The sequence below is a fragment of the Dicentrarchus labrax genome, unplaced genomic scaffold, assembly GCF_905237075.1.
Source record: "Dicentrarchus labrax unplaced genomic scaffold, dlabrax2021, whole genome shotgun sequence".
NCBI lineage: Eukaryota > Metazoa > Chordata > Actinopteri > Moronidae > Dicentrarchus > Dicentrarchus labrax.
This window is the reverse complement of record NW_026136719.1, coordinates 12,275,257-12,297,012: the sequence shown is the minus strand read 5'-3', so window position 1 is coordinate 12,297,012 and position 21,756 is coordinate 12,275,257. Positions and strand designations below refer to the sequence as shown.

The 21,756-nt window shown below is 38.2% G+C and overlaps 1 protein-coding gene across 5 annotated transcripts in view; it reads right to left on the bottom strand.

Annotated features, from left to right (window-relative positions):
* The window catches only part of LOC127352212 (protocadherin-9), a 191,425-nt gene that overhangs the window by 52,200 nt on the left and 117,469 nt on the right, over window positions 1–21,756 (bottom strand). For 2 of the 5 annotated variants that reach the window (XM_051380404.1, XM_051380405.1), the window contains one exon: window positions 4,304–4,505. The exons of 1 other annotated variant lie outside the window; for it this stretch is intronic. In XM_051380404.1, coding sequence (XP_051236364.1) covers window positions 4,304–4,505 — 202 coding nt within the window. The remainder of the gene's footprint in view (window positions 1–4,303; window positions 4,506–21,756) is intronic. 2 more of the 5 variants (XM_051380407.1, XM_051380408.1) reach the window with 1 other exon arrangement.

Below are 21,756 nucleotides of genomic sequence, written 5' to 3'. Positions count from 1 at the left end.
CGCACTAGAAACTTTTTGCCAAGAATGAGTGCATCTCAGGCAATCTATCGCCTGCTTGCTCATAGCAGTTTGGCATCTAAGTGCACTTGTGCCATTCTATGCTTTACATAGGTGAAGTTTTTGATTCAGCACCAACGTTTTGGATGAGTGAGCTATTTGTTTGCCAATACCTATATGGCAATTATATCCAGCATAGTGTTCAACATTATGACTGGATTTAGGCATTGTCATGTATATGTTTCCATCACATGACATAAATAGGGGTTGAAGGATTTCTTCCTGTACTTCTAATATTATATTAACTCCATCTGTGATGCCATTTTTCTTAATTATCTGTTTTCTATTTGTTAATATTTTTTATTGATCTTACTCTAATGTGTTTATGTTGGTTGGTTATTTTTGATCATGGATAATAAATTCCCAGTTGCCAGTTGTCATATCTAAATGGTGATTTGACAGAATGGAATAGTAGACTTAACCAATTTATCCTCTGAAACTTGCTAGGCTAGAGTCTGTCTCTGCTGACTGTAAGGTAGGCTGCTCTTACATTATGTACTCATTTTGATTATTCCAAAAGCATTGACTGCATTTACTGTGTCACTTGTTTCAATTACATTTTGTGTTTTATGTTTTTGTTAATATCTGACACTGGGTTTATGAAGAATGTAATACAGCAAGTTCCTTTAAAACAATTCCTACTTCTCTTCAGCACCATGGACAGCGAACGTTAAGAAGCTTTTAACAGCCCTGCACATGCACTTTTTTGTGTGTAAAAATGTAATAGCTTTTGTAAAAATGCTCTTAGAAAACACTCTTAACCTTTAAAATCAATTATTTTTGGGAAACAGTGCCCAATATGGTCTTTCCAAACCAACCACATTTGCTCACATACAACTTGTAAATGTATTACTATCAAGTTTCTTTCTCTCTTCACAACAAATACCATGATGTTGACTGAAACTGTTGTGTCCCTGATTACCATCTATCTGTTATTATTTTCTGTACTCTCATGTTCAACTTTTTTTTGTTTTGTTTACAAACTTTTTATTAATTGTGATAAAGCTTCAGGGATATCTTCAAGTCACAAAGAAATATAAAAGATCTCTTTATGCTCTACTCCATCATAAAAAATACGGTTAGACATCAGACTTTCACAACTCCCACACTGTGTATGTTTCCTTAGTTCAGATGAAAGCCACAACCTACGCATGAGTCTAACTACTTTCCTGTATTACATAAAGGATAATTAGTAAGTTCACTTTCTCAAACAAAAAACACATAGGGCAGCCACAATCAAAAGTTTATTTGGTCAGTTTAAAATGTGACACATTGATTTGTGTTGTGAAATTATAGGGGGTTGTTTGGCTAGATAGTGTTTTAGTTTATGATTTAATCTGGCATAGCATGCAGATGCATCACTTGTCCAGAAGATTACTGATAAATTGCCATGAATTTGACACAATTTGACTTATGCACACATTTAGCTGATTAGATGTTGCTTAAAGTTGACTGAAAGCACATGGTAAGACCAGCCATTGTCAAGGTCCTCATCTAAAATGTTGCACTGAATAGGGTTGTTTTCATTAGTGTTGGAAGATAATTTATACCTAAACTTACATAGTAGTGTCAGACATCTTCCAGATACTGTCTTTGTTACCAGGCAGTAGAATAAAAGTGTGATTTTTAAGTCTGACACAGATTCCCTTTAGAACTAGTGAACCTGGGACTACTGTATTCACATATTTGAGAGTACCACCAACAGGTAACACATCCCCCATAGACAGGACATAAAATGATTCCCCTGCCAAGCAGTAGGTCAACAATCAAAGACCACTGTTAATAGTTTGCTGGTAAACAAACAACACTAACAAAACACCATGCTTAAGGACAAAAATGATGTTGGAGAACCATAAACAGTTAATGTAACCAGTCCTGTCCCTACATGTATGAGGAACTTATGTAAGTATATAGTTGTTAGATTGAATTTATAGAGACTAGTCAGAGAGACACTTTAGAACATGTGTGCGATTTCATTAATATCCTATGTAAGTTAAAACCATTTACCACGTGTCTCCTTCATGACTCATATCAAGAGGGAACTGGACAATGGTCTGACCATAACATTTATATATATATAAAATTCAAGCTGTTTGATACTGTAATCTGTCTTTTGTAGTGGAGCGTATATACATATGTGGTCATGCATTTTATTACTTATCACATTTACAGTGTAGCCATTTTCTGACATGCGTTTCTAATGTCATAAATGTCTGACATGCCATGAAAATACACATCAACAGTACTGGCCAATAATTGCTGTTTGCTTTTTAATTGCAGCTTTCCTATATTGTAACATTGTGAATTCTTGTTGGCTCTAATCGCCTGTCTGTCCACTTTTGAAACTGCAATGAAATGATCAACTGTGTCTCCTGAAAATGATGTTAATATACAATTAATTTCCATTGACTGATATGATTTGAAGTCCACATAATGTTTTACATCAACACTGTTGATGTAATGACGTCATGTTAATAACATTACATTGGATCTGCACTCCTATGACATTGTCAGACTCATGATGGAGTGAATGAAAGATTGTTTCTTTTTTATTCCATGCATTTTTCTTCATTTTCAAAACCTGGTGCCTAAAATAACCACAATGCAGCTCAACTGCCAACAACTGGGTCAGAGAATCAGGTGTGTTATGCTAGTTGTGGCTAACAGCCTAGCCTCGAGCTTCTAGGTTCAGACAGAGATGAGAAGCTGGCTACAGAGGTCTGGTAAGATAACTTCTTTCTAACTCTTCAGCCCCTAACAGCCTCGTTGGTGACATGATATCATTGAGGCAATTTAGCAGATTTCACACCTCTTTCTGGGGCCATAATAAGACTTCACACAACTTTTTTTCACATTTAGTATGCAGTAGTACTTCTGAAGACCTGAGTTATTGTATAGGGTCAGATACAACCACTTGATTAAATAAAGGGAAAGATCATGGTCTGGTCAAGTTCTGGTCAAGTTGCCACTGACTTAAAACACGAGACAAACCTCAATCTTCAGTATCAAAGACACAAGCTTTGTACTCATGGCCATCCACCACAAACTTGACTTTTTACTAGGGTCCTTGAACTTTCTACTCCTGGTAATCCAGGCAGAATTACAGTTCTTTTTTTCTTTAATGTTTTAATCATTCTAATTTTGTGTATGTATATATTACATATGACAGTTGTAGATGCTCACAAAGAGGTGGGGTAGAAGAACGTGGAGATGGAAGTCTACACATTTTTCTCTTGTAAACTTTCAATGAACCAAATCTATTATGGATATTTCCTTGCAACAATGCTATCCACATAGCTGCATTATGACTGCACGAGGTTGGGCCATGTGCATCTCTATTCATTTGTGAAGACAGTGAGTCAGTAGACCTACATGTTACTCACTGAGTACATCTGCCGACTGTGGGTACATCTGCTAAGTTAGAGTCTGTATGAAATCCTACGCACACACAGTTTACTCACAGCACTTGTATTTGTGTGGTGCTGACTGCTCCACCCTGAGCAGGCAAGCTGGCATCGACCTTGGGGCGATGCGCTTGATCTTCGCGCACGCCTCACCTCTTAATGATAAAATGAGAAAACTGGGTCGGAGATGTACATTCCCACCAGAAATAGTGGGAAGTTAACATCTTCAGCTGAGCACCAAGACTTCCAACTGGGAAATCATCTCTAAATAAATCAAATGAGTTTCACAAATAGGTGAGGAGCCTATGGGAGGCCCAGGTTTGCTCCTGGGAGGAATGAACAAGCCTGGATGATTAACTGAGAAATGAATGACCTGCTCGTGTATCCACTAGAAACCTACTTGAGCAATCAAATGACTCTAAATTAAATGATATTTGGCACGTTGAGGTCTTTATAGAGACTGATGTTGTTTTTTATGACTATTTATCATCTCTTTTCAAGGAGTTTAAGTCATTCCCCGAAGCAAAGTCTGAAAAATTGTCTTTATTTTCTTTAACCTGAACTTTAAGACAAAGCATGTTCAGATTCTGCTGTCTTCCATAAAATCAGCAGAAAATTGAAGAAGTCATATTGTATTTGAAAGAAAAGACACTATTACAATTCATACAATGTGCACTAAATTGGATGAAAGTGAAAATTTTGCAAAAACGTCTACAATGGTGCTTTAAACTCGCACCGTTTGCAAAAGAGAGAATAAGAGAGAGACAGAGAGAGAAATCCAAAGAAACCGACGATGCATGCATTAAAAAGAAATAGTAGTCTTCCATGAGATTACAACTCACCAGAGTTGGGATCGGAGTTGCCGTCAGCTTCGGTCCTCTTATCAGGGGAGGCCTGCTCATAGAAGTCGTCCTGCGCCTGCACCAGAGGGAGAGGTTGTGTGAGGAGGGAGCCACTGCCTACAGGCTCGTGGTCCCCCAAACCGCTGTCACTGCAGCTCTCCTGAGAGCCATCCGGCAGGTGAAACGTGACGCGTCGCTGCGACTAGAACCAAGAGCACAAAACAGAGCCTCTGATGTTAGTGCTCTGCTCTGCCTGCTCATTTTATTTTTTTTATCCTTTTCACACTATTGTTTTACACTTGCTGTCTGACACACTGAGTACTGATCAGTTCTGCAGTGTGAAATAAGTAGCCTTAAGAGCTTGTCAGAACAATGTAAAATGTATTAAACATTTACAAGTAAGGAAGGCATTGATGAATAGAAGGGTTCATTTCCAGTTTCAGAAGACTGAGAATGATTAACAGGTCTATTTTGACTTGGGCCGAGTTATTGATGAGAAGGGGAGTTAACACATGGTAAATACAGTCACGTTTCACTGCACAATGACAACCAATAACAGCATGCAAATTAAACATCGTGCACTGTAACATAAATTCAGCAAAGTGCAAAATTTGTGAGCCTTTCATGAATGCTTAGTTTAATTAATGTCAGGCATAATTAATGCAGGCCGTGAAATTTCTAGATATTGGTGGAAGCATATTATCATGTTTGTGAGGACTGCTGCAGGGACAGTCAGAGCCTGATTGTTTAGTTTGTGTTCTCGGTTTGTTTGGGTGTTGGCAAAGTCAAAGTGGCCTGCAGAGTTAACAGAAGTCGCCCCCAGGGTGTCCTTCTTCCACATTCTGCACTCTCACTGAAGAGAGGAATTTCTTAACCCACAAGTGTTCCTGGGACATGTCTTATAGCCCCTCTGTTAGAGATAGGCATGCAAACACACACACACACACACCATCCTTAAAGCCATCCTGATTGAATTTCCAATTGTTAATTCCAAGTGTCTTTTCCCCTTGCTCTAATGACATTTTCCTCAGGCTTTTTCATAAGTCCAGACACAAGCCTCCAGCTAACCTTTCGTGAGCACAGAGAGGTCCCTGCCACATCCTTGCTGATGACAGACAGAGATGGGTTTTACAGTAATTATTGGCAAAAGCAAAGGTCAGCCAATCTGCAGTCTAATGCAAATGACCTCATTATATATTTTAGAACTGCTCCAAATGCATGCAACATTCAATTAACCAAAAAGATGGAATAAAGAAAGAAAAAAAACGGGGTGATGGGGGATTTTGTGGCAGACCTAGGAGACTGTGGGAAAAACAAAAGCTGGCTTCAGATTTAGATGCATCGTGTTTAATTTTCATGAGGGCTTGATGGATGGATAGATGTTCTTAAAGTTTTTAATCTTCCACTCAAGATCTGCAAAACTTGTCAGCTGTAACAACCTTGGAGGGAGATGTCAATTCTCACATGCCCAAGGGTGTTGCAGTGACACTCATAATACTCAGCTGACAAAAGGGAGAATGAATTGAAATGACAGGAAAGAATGTTTTACGAAATTCAAGGCTGACAGCTATGTGTACGTGTCTGTTCGCAAATATTGTATTGGCTTCATTGTGAAAAGGTATGGTAGATTCAATAATATGTACATTTCATTATGTTATGTTACGTTAAAAACAGAAAACGGTTGCAATCTCATTTTGTCAGTTGGATAGTATAGAAATAATACCGTCCAAAGTCCAATACATATTGTCAAAAATTTAACAATGCATCCTGGAGTCTCCAGCGGCAACAGTGCATAATCAAGTACAATTAAATGTAAAGGTCTTGTAAAACAGTAGGAATCCGGATAAATGTCACCGTTAATAATTATAAAGAGGCAGATGATCAGATGTGGCATTTCGAATGAAGAGGACATAACGGGGGGAAAAAGTCCTCTCTAAGGAGGTTCCCTTCTTTGCTTGTTTGTGCAACAGCTAAAGTATACTGATTAGGCAATGTAGCACTATCAGTTTCACATAAGATGCTATGTGTGGGCAGTTTTTATAGAGAGCCCAGTGAAGCAGAAGGATGAGGCAAGCCTTAAAGATTTGACATGTTTGGAGTATTTGTGCTTAATTAACAGTGGCTTCATTTGTTTTTCTTCCCGCTGATGCCAAAGAAGTTGGCCTAAGGCAAGGTAGCCATCTATTCGTTGGCTGGCCTGAAAGTGTCAAACTGGCAATACCAGTTCTGGCAGATTTTTAACCACCCCTCTCCAGAGTTAAACTGTATATTTTACAACAAAGTAAATGAAAGTAGAATTTAAAGTGTGTATCTTGCATTATTAGGAAACAAGAATTGGAAGTAGTCGAGAATTCACTGGGACTTATTAGAGATTTTTCCAAAAAGGTTTGTGATCTAGTACATGGACATCCGTATAATAGTATTGCATTCTTGAGTATGCAGTAATAAATACATGGAGTGAGTGTATACAAAATGTCAGTGTGACAGTTGAAAATTTACTGCTGTTGCTTGAAGCCCTGGTAAAAGAACAACCATCTTGATTTGCCATTAATCACAATATACAACACAACAAGTGTTGGCAATGATTAAAGCAATTATAACTTTGTATATGTAATTTCCTTTGATCTTGACTTCTGGTAGAGAAAATGATTGGTTTTAACAGTTTTTTTTTTGGCCACAGCAGAAGAGGTTTAGTGTAAGAATATGCTGCATAGAAGCTGAAATGATTAAATGATTCAGACTTTTTTTAATAAATATTTCGCTATAACCTGGACTGGTTCAAGCAAAAAATATTTATAATTCATTATTTTACTGTATTAAAGCTTTAAATAAATCACACGCACTATCCGTGTGTTCTATGTGTGTGTCTCCCGTAGGTGTTGTGTGTTTGTATTTGTGCATATGTTTATTTGTGGGTTTAAGCATGTTTGAAGATATTTGTATTTCTCTGTTGCTGACAGTCACTTGTAGTAACATTAGCATAAGACCGGCTTAAACTATCCCTGCTGCCAGTTTACAAGATATTATGGCTTATCGCGCCTGCTAACCCTTATTATCCGCTTGTTTTTATAATTTGCCTGACCAAACACACTCACTTTAACAAACACAAAGCAAATGGAAGATTTAAATTCCAGCAAGCCAGCAAATTATCAGGAATAGTGTTTGCCCTTGGGTCTTCATGGAATGGATGCAATATCAAGCAAATTTAAATTAAAATATGACAGGATATAGCAAATGCCAACTATTTTTTACATCAGTTGCAATTTAATATAAAAAAGGTGTTTTAGTTTCCAACAGTTAACCTAGCTCCATAAAATCTCTTCTACAATGCTCTAAATGGGTCAACGCACTATTAATTATTGGCAGTGGTGGAAGAGGTATTCACATCAATGATCAGATCAGATAATTGTTCACACAATAGTTATAATATATTATTATTTTGCGTCAAATCTGCAGCCACTTTCATATCTTAAAAGCATTTGGCTGGTGGCTGGTGCTAATTTCCCACTCTGATTCTACTAAAGCAAAGGTATTACTTAAAATACTGTAAAAATACTCTGTTACAAGGAAAAGTCAGTCATTAAAAATGTTACTGGAGTATAAACAGGATTACATATAACTGAATTACATAATCAGGATAAAAAAAAAAGGTAACTAATACATTACAGTTACAGAAAAAAAAAAGACAATCAGATTACAGTTACATTTAGGCCTTTTTTTGGCCTTCATTGGCTAGGAACGGTGAAGATAGACAGGAAAGAGGGGGAGAGAGAGGGGATGACATGCAGCAAAGGGCCACAAGTCAGATTTGAACCCATGGCAAGGACTCAGCCTTGGTACTTGGACCACCAGCTCTGTCAGGTAATCTATCAGGGCGCTCCAGAAATTTTACACCACTTTTTCATTCTCATCTTCTTTATATAGGTTATATTGTTCTGTTGTATTATAGAACACTTGCATAAATACTTCTTATTGACATTTCTTTTATCTTGTTTTTATTTGCATATTTGGTGCTCAGGTAATCCAGTATTTGTGTTACTTTAACACTTATTTACTTACTGTAACACTTGCATACAACACCTCTGTTGAAAATAACAATCGGTGGGTGAAATATAAAGAATCACTGCGCAGTAAAGACTCAATCCCACGGAACACAAAACCGATACAACTTTGGTTTTATGTGACAGAAAACAAATAGGGATAGGGCTTATGACTCCGAGCACAAGCTTTTTCTTTTCTCTGTTTCCCTGCCTTTCTCCTCCTGAGTGTAGCCATATGGAGCACAGTGTGCAAGTCAAAAACAACTTCTGTGTTATATTGTGTTCCAAATGAACACAATACAACACTACATTTCTATTAGGCAGACGTTTAATGAGAAGAAGCACACACTGAGCAGACGCGCATGCACAAACACACACACACACACACACACTCACAAAATAATGCAACCTTCTCACCCCCCACAAATAATCTTATCTAACAGCAGTCTGACACCTGCGGTGAGAGAACACTTCCCACGAGTCCGTTCTCACAATCAGACCACTGAGGGAGATCAGTCAACCAGGAAAACAAAACTCACAAAAAGATATCTTTCTCTTTCTTTCTCTGCCCTACTCTCACACTCTTTCTCCCTCCCTTAGAGACCAAAGGTGCTGTGCCATCTGCTGGCCACCTTGGAAAATACATTTTTTATCAATAAAAGGCCAGAAATGCGATTGTCTTCTTTGTTCCAGCGGTCATACTGATTGATTTTTTTCTTCCTCTGTCACTCCCTCTCTTTGTTACACCTTTGCACTGCCATTGCTGTACTTCAACACATGCTGAAACAACAAAATGTCACAGCAGAGTCTTATTTGATGCTATTAGCCATTAAATAGAATAATCATTTTTTTTACATTTCAGTGTCACACTATTCCCACAGTTTTCATCAGCATTCTGACAAACTGAAGATTCCATAAAACATCAAATTAAGTTAAACATTAGTAGATGATAGACATTGCCTCCTGTCAACATAACATTTGTATTTCCTTTGGGATCATCCATAAGATGCCGTACAATCTCAGTCAGGCAGGGCTCTATTTTGATGACATAAACACAGTCAAAAACAAGCTTTTCAAACTGCTTAAAAAAGATGAAAGACACAGAGATAAAAAGAGTTCCCAAACTTGTTTCTGTAAGCAACACTGAAATAAAAAGTGACAAATAAATCACAATCTCCCCCGTCTTTGATTCTGACTCTAATATTGACGTAGTCTGCTCCTGCTGCCTCTCCAGAGTCTAAGTGTGCTGCCTTCTGCTTTTCATCATTAAATCATAGCTAGGCAGTTCTGAGAAACATCTGCATTCTGCCACATCCACAATGAAGCCCAATCAGTCACTCCCTCGCTCTTTGGTTTGCCACAAACACACACACAAACACAACGATACATAAATCTCAGTCACATCTGACCCATTTCCCAAATTGCAAGCTTGGAAAAGTGGACATGTGTGCGTATGTGAGTGTGTGTGTATGTGTATGTGTGGTGGTGTGTGTTTTATGTCTAACAGTAGCGTCTTTGTGTAAGTCATTTACAGAACACTTGCTTAGCATGTGATTATCAGCACAGTCCATCATTTTGACTCTTTCTGGGCTAAATGATCTTACGCAGATTTATTGACGCAGTATACAGCATGCATTCTTATTTATCCTTCAGCCATTTATTGTCTAACCCACATAGGAGACACTGAGGCTTTTTTTTTTTCTCATTAAAAAGCATACATCCATGTGTAGTCATACAGCATGTCTGTCACCAGACTCGCAGTCTCACCTACCATATTTCACAGATGACAGGGGGTGACAGGTGCTGCGACAAAATCCCTCTTGCTGATGCCCTCAAAGTCCAATTTGTTTTCGTTTCATCTGTCTACACCTCCCTAATTAACTCCATTTTATCCTACTTCCATGCATCAGCATGAGCACCCGCACTGTTTTTAGTGTCATTTCATGCTTAACGACAGAGGATGTCAAACACTACAGTTACACAGTAAAATAAAGAAATGGAAGATGCTAACATTCTCTGTATAGCTGAGGGGAACTGTAGAGTCGTGTGATACATCTCAGTGGGTTTGTCACTACAGAGTCAATATATATTTTTTTACATTGTTAATATAAAAAATATTCATTAGTGCAGCTTTAAGATTTTAGTCCTGGCTGATTTGTGTATTTTAATATTACACGTCGAAGCATTCCTTTGAAATGACACTTCATCAACCTCTAGGGGGCGGCAAATTGCAGTGAGCGGCTACTGTGTAAAAAAAAAAAAAAGAGTAACACAAAAGAGGAACAGAATCTGAAAAACCAACCAAACTGTGGGTATCTCAGATGATCCTGTCACGTTGTTTAACAAAGAAGAATAGAGAAGACTGTCCACAACATCATCCAACATGCTGAACTTATGATTAAATGTTTCCTGTGGCTATTGCACACAAATACCAGCTTTATTCATAGTATCAACAATTGGGTTGATGAAAATTTTAAAGATTATAATTTTAGAGTTAAGCAAGAATGTTGTGAGACATTGTGTACTAGTCATAAGATTACTGAAATCCACTGGAGATGTTGAAGTGCGTAAGGTTATTCACCCCTTGACTATATAGCCTCTAGCCATGTTAAAGCCTCTATGTGTAGGATTTGACTCTGGTACACAGACATGAATGGGCTGAAAGAAGAAACTCATATACTGCACTATTGCATTTTTTTTTTAATGGAATTATTTAATTCTTCTAGAACAAAAGTATTATTACCGGCAAAAAAGATACTGAAATCAGGTTAAATGTTATAATCTAAAATCAAATGTAAAATCTTAAGTCAAATACCTAGTGGCATGAAACTTTTGGAGCAAAGGCAAGTGCAAGAAATCCACTCTCCACTTCATAGGCTACAAGCTTGAGGAACAAACCTTCTAGGATTATTTCTGTCGACTTCAGAATAGCTTTCTAAGTATCTGAAGTCAGGCCTAAACTTTAGCTAACAGGCGGTGGTTGAGCTGACCAAGTCTGACACCAGAGGCTGCCTACAGCTAAAAAATGAATACATTGCCTAAGCATGCATGTCTAACTTTTATATACAGTAGTTATCTAACCTACAGATGGGCAAATCTTCCCAGCTCCCTATGGCTGGTTCACTCGACATCAGTGGCAGGCATACAGGTTTTTACATTTAACGCATTAGTTATTGAAAACACAACCAAAAATTACTAAATAGAATTTACCTGAACAGGCTTTTTCAGAGGGATAACATTTCATGTATAATTTATGTTCTCTAACACCACCTGGGGCTACATCTGGACATCTTAGGCTCATCTACTCCTTTTTCCTCTCCACCCTGCAGTGACCTCTTCCCTTTTCTGATGGATTTCACCACCCTCACCTTCTACATCTCCCTCTCCCTCTTCGTCCTCACTCTGGTGCGCTGTTAAATAACCTGACTTGGCTGAGTGAGAACTGTGAGACAGGAGTAGTTCAACCAGCTTCCCTCTGTGCCTTAAGCAGAGCTGAAGAAACCTGTGCAACTGCCACAGAGTATTAGCTACAAAGTTAACCACTACTGACTCACTCATCGGTTCTACCCTCTGCCGACATCCACAGCCATAAAATGAGAGACACAGCAATTCTTCTCTATGTGTGTCTCCTGCATCAGGATGAAGGATTTGACACTCAGAGACAGTTAACTACAGAGCAGAGCAGGCTAGGCCCTGAGCACTGAATGGGGAAGCTTGATGTGTTTATGAGTTACAGTCCATGTGATCTTTGTGCTGCACTCAGCTGTAGACAGTATACACTGAAGTCACTGTTCTGTGGCACTATGGAGGGTGTTACCTTTTTATTTAAATCCTACAAATGCTTCTGAGAGACTAATAGAATGAATTTCAAATATTAAAATGTAATCAAAATAAATACTTACATTCATGTTGTATTAAAAGGTACATTTTTAATTGTGCTCATGCAGAACCAAAACATAATCGCAGTGTACTCGATGATTCATAATGACCTACAACCCTATTAGCTGTCATGAAATCCTATTTGTGATTCCATTACACCAAACAGGTACAGAAGCACACATTTGTTTAGTTGGATTTCTGTTTATCCTGCGGAAATAATGGCTATTTACACAGCCATGATTATCCAGCTTTGAGAGATCAAATGTAAATCGATGCAGCAGGGAGGTCTGGTTGACTTTGGCAACTGGTGATCAAAATTTCTTGGTTTTTGATGGGATTTGCTCAAAAATATAAGGATTTTGAGATTGTTTTTGTTTGTTTCCAGAACAGCAAGCAAACAGATCTAGATAACTGGACTTTCCTCTGTTTATTTTTGTTTCTCTTGTTAATAATAACAGCTGAAGGATAGCTCAGTATATTAAAACCTTTCTACGGACTCAATTCGGAATTTCCTGTCAACGTGTAATTTGCTCCAGTTATGGCTGTTTCTGCCCATGCCCAATTTTCTTCACCTGAAATTGGGGGCTTAGGAGGACAAAAATTTAAGTTTTGTATAATTATAATGTTAATAATTGGCAGACATAAATAAATACATGCCGACATGATACATACATTCCTTGACTGTGCTTTTTTGTCAATAGACACAGCTCTGCCTAAATCTGACCAATGAGCTGTCTTAGCTGTAGACTTAAAAACAAAAAAAAACGAAACATTGTTTCTTCTTTTTATATCTCATTGCACTTCCTTCTTTGTTTGCTTATCCCTGTTAACAATACATTTGATTTTATTTATTTCTCTGTTAATGGAAGCAGGTATTATGAAGGTGTAAATCTAATAAATGTAGGTAATGTGCAACTAATCCACACATTAAATTCATAAGCTTCTACATTATCACAATCTCTCATTTAAAAGCGGAATCCAACTTACAAAAATTAGTGAAGTGCTACCAAGTGCTAAAACCTAATGACATGGACAACAACTGATTAGGCTCATACTGCAGCTTAAAGAGAATCTGTATGCATCGTAGCTGCTGTTTAAAGACAATGAAGCAATAAAAGGCTATGCATAACAATATCTCTCACTTCTCTAACCAGCATCTTTAAGTTATGGCGAGGAATTAATTGAAAAGCCATTGCTGAATTGTAGACCACACTAATAGGAATGTTCCACTATAAGATAATCTAATTGTCACTGAAATATTAAGAGGAGGACATTTTATAATCTCTATCTGTGTTAAATCACTTGACAAGGGAACTTATAACCACTCCCAAAAGCAGCAGATGTTCATGCCACTTGATAACAGGAAGAAAGTGATAACAGAAGTGATGTCTGATGCTAAAGCACCATGGCAAGGTGTTGGCAGTGCCATCAAATATCACTATCGACACCATGCGCTTACAGTATGTGCCAGCCATCATGGTGTTATGGGCATACACACCAGACATGCTTGTCATGTGTATACTGAGATGCAATATGTTTACTGAATAGCTTGCATACTGTACACAACAAACTGTTGTTCATGACCTGTACTTAAGGTGGACAAATGTATGGTAAGGAGTGAGTAATTTTATTCAACATTTTGCAACATACATCTGCTTGGTTTTACATCCGGATAATATTTAAAACACACCAAAATATTGCATCGCTTGAGAAATATTAGGGCACCATTTTATATATGTGAATTGCACATTTGTATTGAGAAAAAGTATTCTACAAAAACATGCACATTGCCAAAGACTGAAATAGATGCATTAAGGTTTGATATGCACAAACAGATATCTCCATTTTTATTCTGTTGATTTATGTTTGTTTGTTTCTTTTTTATTGTGCACTCCAGGGAATATCAACCAAATTGCTTGTTTTGATAATGACTTTTATATTTTCATAAATCCTGTGTTTTTATTGTGCACACTAGGGAATATTAATCAAACAGGTGTTGGGATATTACATGAGTTAACTCTTCAACCTAGACAACAATGTGCACAGATATATTTTCCAGTGCTTGATGTATACTGTATTATATGTCATATAAATGTATAACCTATACCATATGGCAGATAACCCTTTATTATTAATGCATCAATTATTGTAGACAACCAATCATTCATACTAATCCTCATTGCACCACACTACACTGGATTAGTAAAACATCAGGTATACACACCTGCTGTTTTGCCATTTCACCCATCAGGAAATTAGAAACTAACTTTTTCCAAGAGGACAGTCACAGTGAGGGAAATACAATTAAGCTCAATCCTTAATAATTAATTTTATGGTCAATGATCTTACCAACAATTATTTCTGATGCAACTAATCATCTGGAAAATAAGAATCACCCAGACCTTTTTCCATTTGTTTTGTTGCCAAGCAGCCAGCAATTTCCCTCCAATAGTTTATAGTTGAAAGCAAGGCACCAGCATAATGCATAGTGGTGGATAGTGTGTCGCAGTGCATAATTTGTTTTTGTTTGCATGTGATCGGCTGCCCGTTTGCATTTTGGGAAACTGAAAAGGAACACTTCTTTCTCTGTGTGTGTTTTTGTTTTTTTCACTGATGGAAAACCATTCAGCCAAAATGTAGACCAAAGCAGCATTATATGTTTATGTACAGTAGCAGAGGGGCAATTTTCAGCATTGCTGAATTTCTAGAAAATGATGTCTTATATTTTTACCTTTATTGTGAACATGTGGCAGGATGGAGAATTATTTTTTTTATTTGATCAACAGAGGGAGAAAAAAAGAGACACAAAGATTAAAAAAGAATGAATATTAATGGACCAGAAGACATTTTCCACCATGTGGAGGTCCATACGTTATCTGTTTTGTGAGGTACATAAAGGAGAATGCTCATCTTGATGGCTCCCATAAAGATCTTTTGTTAGACTTTTCTTTAGGTTTAAAACACTGAACGGAAATCCAAATGAAGAGCAATATCATACAACACACATGAAAATAATTATGTTTTTCTCTGTAATTGGTTTTCAAATAGTGCTGACTTACTTTGTAGACGGGTAAGGCTGTTCTGAGTTTGTGTCATAAAGAAGTTAACACGAAATAATTAATTTGTTTAAAATTTAAAACAAATCAAGTAAAAAAGCAGCCTATTCAACTTGCATTTATTTTTGTTTGTTTAATTATTTCTCTAATTTCGTTAAGAAACCCACTGCACCACCACTTAGCACAGCATTGGATGCAGCTGCAGCCCATTGAAGACTTGATAAGTTGGCCAACCAACAGGGCTGTTCCCTCAGGACACCTTTGATTTGTTTCTCATAAACACAGATTAATTGAAACATGCAGTATACTATTTTGTTTTCAAGAAATGTCTGCTTCCCTCAGCTCTGACCTCACTTGTTGGCAGAAAAAAAGCATACTGAACCAAAGAACACTCAAATTACTAAAAAGTAATCTAGTTTTTTCCCCTCAAGTTAGCAGTATATCTCTAACCTGTTCTAAGTATATTTGAAAACAGTGGCAGAAACAACATGCATGCTGGTGTGGAGATCCTCTCTTTGCTTTAGGACAATGTGTTTCAGATAATATGATGTGTAAGTCATAGAATCCAAACAGTATCTTACCAGGTCTGGAGAAATGCAATAGTAGGAGGAACTAGGCAGCACTTATGGACAGTGTACTATAGTTTGGTCACCACCCATGGATGTGTAGAAGCATGGAATATCAAGGTATGGTGGCCTATGCATGGCAACAAAAACTGCTGCCCAGCAAGAAGGCTGAAAGTGTCTATTGACCCCTATGATCATGATTCAAACACATTAGTGTCTGCATCACCTGACCCACCATTACAGCTTTGGCCACTAAAACAACTAAAATGACAATCATACTATCCTTTGACAGTGACACCCTATTCTCTACAAATATCATTGGTGCTCCATCATTGCAGTGATGGCACACCAACATCACTGTTTCAATCACTAGACGGTGATGTTGCTTCCTGGTTTGACGGTTGGCTTTAAATATACAGCATTTTCCATGCTGCTAGGTTCTCCACTGAACAATTGTAAGGCTTTCTCAAGATCTCCTGTAGAGAACCACTGTCTCTATTGTCAGTTCAGCTGAAGCCTCCCCACCATTTCTGGCCTAACACAGGAGGGTCCCCTAAATAATGTACAGTGGATGCAATGTTGACTTCTTATATTCCAGTAAAATATGGAAAACTCTTTAAAAGAATATTGCCCACAATGTTTTCTGTGACTGTGTGAAATAGACAAAGCATGCACTGCATCCTAAGTATAGGCATCTATCTCACTTTGTTCTTCTTGTTCATGTTTGAACTTTTCATTTTATTTTCCTCTTTGGTCAGCTTTCTCTTTTTCTATGCAGTTCTTTTGTGACCCACACAGCCACAGCTTCTGTAGTCTAAGTACTTACACCCACAGCCTGGGGCAAGATGCCCTGATTTCCCACAGCGGGAGAAAGGCTTTCCTGTGACGGCCATGTCTTTTATACCGGTGGTCAGGTTGTGCAGGTGGATTGATGCACTCAACTCCTGATCCTCTATAACCACCATCCCCTCTGACATACAATCTCTATGGCATTTTCTAGTTTGAGGTTATCTTCAGTTAGAAATCACCTTTGAATAATTTTAATAAGCGACCAATATACCAATGTCACACATACTGTACTGTCCAAGCAGACAAATGTTTCCATTTTTAATCTTTTGAGTTTAGGGAGGAGGCTTGCTTGATTATGGCCTTGATGGGTAAAGTCATGTCTGATAGTTACATAGTACAGTAAAGGTGACAGAAGCCACTAGGGACAAATGAGGATTTGCAGTAATACGCAGTGTCAGTGAAGCTTTGTAAATGAAGATGACAGATCATCTGTGTGCAGCCTTGCACCATCTCTGTAGCCATCAACTCGACAGTCTGGAGGCTGTTTTTGCTCAGTGGTCAAGATGTCAGCTAAACAGGCCAAGATTGTGTGTCTGTCTCCCTGGAAAGTTATTAATTACAGATAATAAGTAAATGGTTTAATCCATGTCAAAAAAAAAGGATACTTGCTTGACTTTCAAAGAATTTAAGTAATCTTAAAGCTGAATTGGATAACAGACTGTATTTTTATTTGACATTCTCACATATAGACCCCGTATTGCACAAAGAATAAAAAAAACTGTGCAAAATGGTACCGTATCCAAACTGTGGACCTTCCTGAGGCCAAAATCTTAAAATAGCATGGTTTCCCCCACTGTAACTGAAATAGCTGACCAAGTCAATTTATATACCACAATTTTGGAAGGTGTAATGGAACTCTGAGCAGGAATAATAGCATATCTAAGGAAAGGCAGCTTCCAGCACTTATCCCGCAGTTAAAATCAGAAATCAGATTGCTAACATGGCAGAAAAAAAAACATTTTTAGTGTGACAGCTTGAACAGATCTCAAATATTCATACATTTAACTGTATTACAAAGTAAAGGAACCCATTCAAACCCTGTCACTTAATGCTGAGAAATCCCACAGTCAGAGTAAGTCAGGTGCACAATTCCTGGTTTGGCTGCAGGCTTGTCACATAGCCCCATAATATGAAGGTGTCATTCCTTCGCAATAATATTTTCAGATTGGCAAAGAGATATGCTTTCCAAGTCAGGGATATACTCTCAAAATAATGTTTGCTCTTGAAGAATATCCTGAAGCAGTAACTTATTACACATCTAGTAATAAAATCCCTAGAGAGAGAAAAACAAGGATGTCTGAGAGTTACATAAGCTGTAACACAGGCTCAGCTATAAAGATGGGTACCTCAATTCCCTATCCATATAAAAGAGAACTAAATGACACAGACTCAGAACAACTGGTATATAAGTGTTTGTAAATTTGCATGTTTTCACTTGGGACCCTCTTACAACCTGCCAAATAATATTTCAAACTGGGATACTGCACTGCCGTCATATAAAAAAGCGATGTATATTGTTTTTTCCATCCATTGTTACCAATTTATGACAGAACAGCAAGGGGAGAAAGACAATATTGGTCTGAGGAAAATAGGGATGACAGACAGGACCAAGAGAGAGAAAAAAAGTTGCAATATTAGTTTAAAGAGACAGCTGCAATATTCAAACAATCATTCACAAGAGCTGACTCCAATGGCTCACTGGCAGCGTGTAAACAAACTTAATGTCTACAGCCTGTATCACCATGAATCTCATAACCCGTATTGGCCCTGAAGCCTTTTCTCAGCCTTCCCCACAAGTCCAGTGGCTTATCACATAAACGATTATTGACTGCTTTGCAAGCCATCAATACCATCAGTGCAGTTTTACATATGGTAAGCCCAGCAACTCTATCATAGTAAGCCAGTAGAGGCAGGAAGCTGCTATAGGGATACGCCAGGTTCTACAATGAGAATAAAAGGGTCTGTGGTGGCATTTTCTGTTGAGTCTTTCAAGTTGAATGTGGGTTAGTCTGTATTACTGTAAATGTTTATTTCGTTGGCTGAGACTATTCTGTGGACAGGGGCATGAATTTAATTTACTTAACAGAGATTCCTGGATATGTCTGTTAAGTCACTTTGAAGGTAAAAGAAAGGGCAGAAAAGTCCAGTATTAACTGAATTGCTACAAAACTAAAGCTCATGTAACATGGCTGTGTGCTGGTGCAATGTATTGGTATATAACATGGTGCCTCAGGTCTTGCAGCTGAGCCAAAACAACTTAATGGATTAATTGGGAACCAACAGAGATAATTAGGCCTTTGGGGTTGTATGATTCCACCCCTCGTCGACTGTTGCCTCAGAACTGTGATGTAGTGCGTTCCTGCTGTGTAATCGAGATAATTAGCAAGAATGTTGTGTCACTGTCCAAAGATTAGCAAAAGGGAAAGGCCAAACAAGGCTCATTAAAATGTGGTTCCAACCTAGAAAGACTTGAGAGGATTTACTGTCAGAGATTGTGTCTTGTTTTCATTTACCTTAGTTGTGTCTTTAGAGAAGTGAGGGATGCAGAGATGAAAGATTGCACGTTTTCATCTCATGATGAGCATTGTTCTCTTCAATCATACCATGAAGAAACACTGCAGTTAGAGCAATTGGTCAAACCTTTAACTTGGCAGCCACTAACCAGTATCCACACAAACACACTGCAGTGCAACAATTTCTTTAGCTCATATTAGAATGATGCACACTACTGTCATATATTTGTTTCCCCTAAGGAGAAATTACTATGGATAGCTAGCTGTTAGCTGAGACTAACTGAGCCAGGGCTTCAGTTGTTTACTGTGCTCCTATTATTGAATGCCAAGGTGTCCTTCTGTGAGGCTGACAGGCACTGAGTAGTAGGCCAAATTGATTGGTCTGCTCTTGCCCACCAAAAGGACCTGAACTCAATTTGCTTGTGATGGCTTCAATTTCCTGGCTGGACAAAATCCCCCCACTCCTCTCTCCCTCGCTCTCTCTCTCTCAGCATCCCTTCCTCGCTCAAGAGCTGTCATTTAATTTCATTACTCAACAGGGGAGGTTCATGCCCTGTCACATTTGTCTGTCTTTCGTCCCTCCCTGTTCATGTAAACCTTACCACGAGCTACAGAAAAGAAAGGCTTGTTTTTAAGACACCAGTTGTTTTAGCATGTCTTGAAATAGTATCATTTGCAGTTTTTGCCTGGCGACATCCAAACCAAACCATGGTGAGTTTTCATTTACAGAGGGAGGGTAGCTTGATCCTCATCTGCCCTCTAGATGAAAGATGCAAGTGGGTACATTTTTAAGATAAGACGCATTTCTTAGGATGTCCAAAGATGAAAGCAGAGACATAATAAAGTCTACAGGAACATACTGCCTGCCTTCATTTGGGCGTGGTGTGTAAAATGACTGGGGGAATGTGGTGAACAGATATGCTACAGATTTTTGTCATCTCCATGTCATTACTCCTGCCAGTATTCAGCTGGTTATTCAAGAGAAGGTCATCAAAGGTTAGACTAATTCAGGGCTTGCTTTACAAAGCTTATTTTCTTCAACAACATTTCTCAGGAGCAAAGACCTAATTTGCTTCTCCCACCATACTGTAGCAACATCTTGTAAACTAATTTCAGATGCACAAAATGCCCGCATGGTCAAAGGCTGATTAGAAAGAAAACAGGATCTAATGCTGCAGTCAAGCATATAGGTCTTTGAAGTGATTACCTTACGTGTTTTGGCCTTGCTTTTGTTGCTTTAAGATAAACATGTGGAGCCACTCAGCATATGCCAGCTTATGTCAAGATGAAAGATTTTACAAGCCATTATCAGAAACCAGCAGATTGTACTGAGGGTATTAGCTGGCCTCAGAAATGTGCTACAACTGCAAAGATCTTGCTCTGATTTCAGACACTGTGGATAGGGGGTCAGCCTCTCAGCACTTTTAGATGATCTAGATGACAGGCAGGAGATTAACACCGGCAAAATGTGAGGTCCTAAAGATAGCTAATCACATACTGTACAATATAAAAGGAAAATAGCCTAAAATGTTACCTTGCTTTTTTGATCGACAATCATCTTTCTTCCTTTCACTGTCTAATACAAGCAATTTTAAAATCCTTATAATTATAAAATAACACAAGAACAGACAGAATATTATATCAGGAATCAAAAAAGGTTGAGGGGGACATGCAACATCATCCTCCTGCAACCTTTGTATCATTTTCTCTTGCTTTTACTCCTCTTTGTCTCAGAGGATATGCTCTCTTCTGGGTGTATTTACCAGCGGTCTTACAAGCTTTTACCTCCAGGAAACAAGAGGCTGATCTGGCTCATATTTTACAATGATTCATCTCGCTCAGTATCAACCACGAGGCATAAATGCGATACAACCAAATTAAGGCCGCTCAGCCAGACAAACAAGCTGGGGAATTTCAAGCCTATGCCTTTTTTTTCATTTAGCTTCAAGAGCCACTGCAATTTATTGCTGTATTAAGAGTGATTTCTTAAAGCTGTTTTTCATGTTGTAGCTGTTGTTTCCCTTCTTTCATTTTTTTATTTCAAAGGCAGCACAATAAAAAAAAGTATTACTACACATAAATTCAATGGCTGCACACTTGCAGTAAGTTCACTTTTTTTTCAGTGCAGCAGTAAATGTCTTGAACACAAGTGTAGCTCTGGTGTGTTTGCATAATCAAACCAAAATTAAATTTCAAAATGACTGAGAAAATACAACATCAATGTAATGACTGCCTCTAAAACATCAACAATTATCATTGTATCTGAGCACAGTGACTGATCCACATATCGAACTTATATTCTATTCATAAGCAGCCCCACATCCTTTGAGCTGTTTGATCAGTTAAAGCAAGATGACTTCTGCAGAGTGTGTTTAGTCTGCACAGACACGCTATGCCCCGCCATCGCTGGAGGTGTCTGTTCTGGCTCTCTTCAAGTGAATCAAAAAGCCCCAGAGGGACAAAGCCAGAAGCTTATCCATTGTGTATGGGGAACAAGGGAAAAAGCACCCTGTGAGTGCAATGAAGGGGGAGAGCAAGCTGGACACTGAA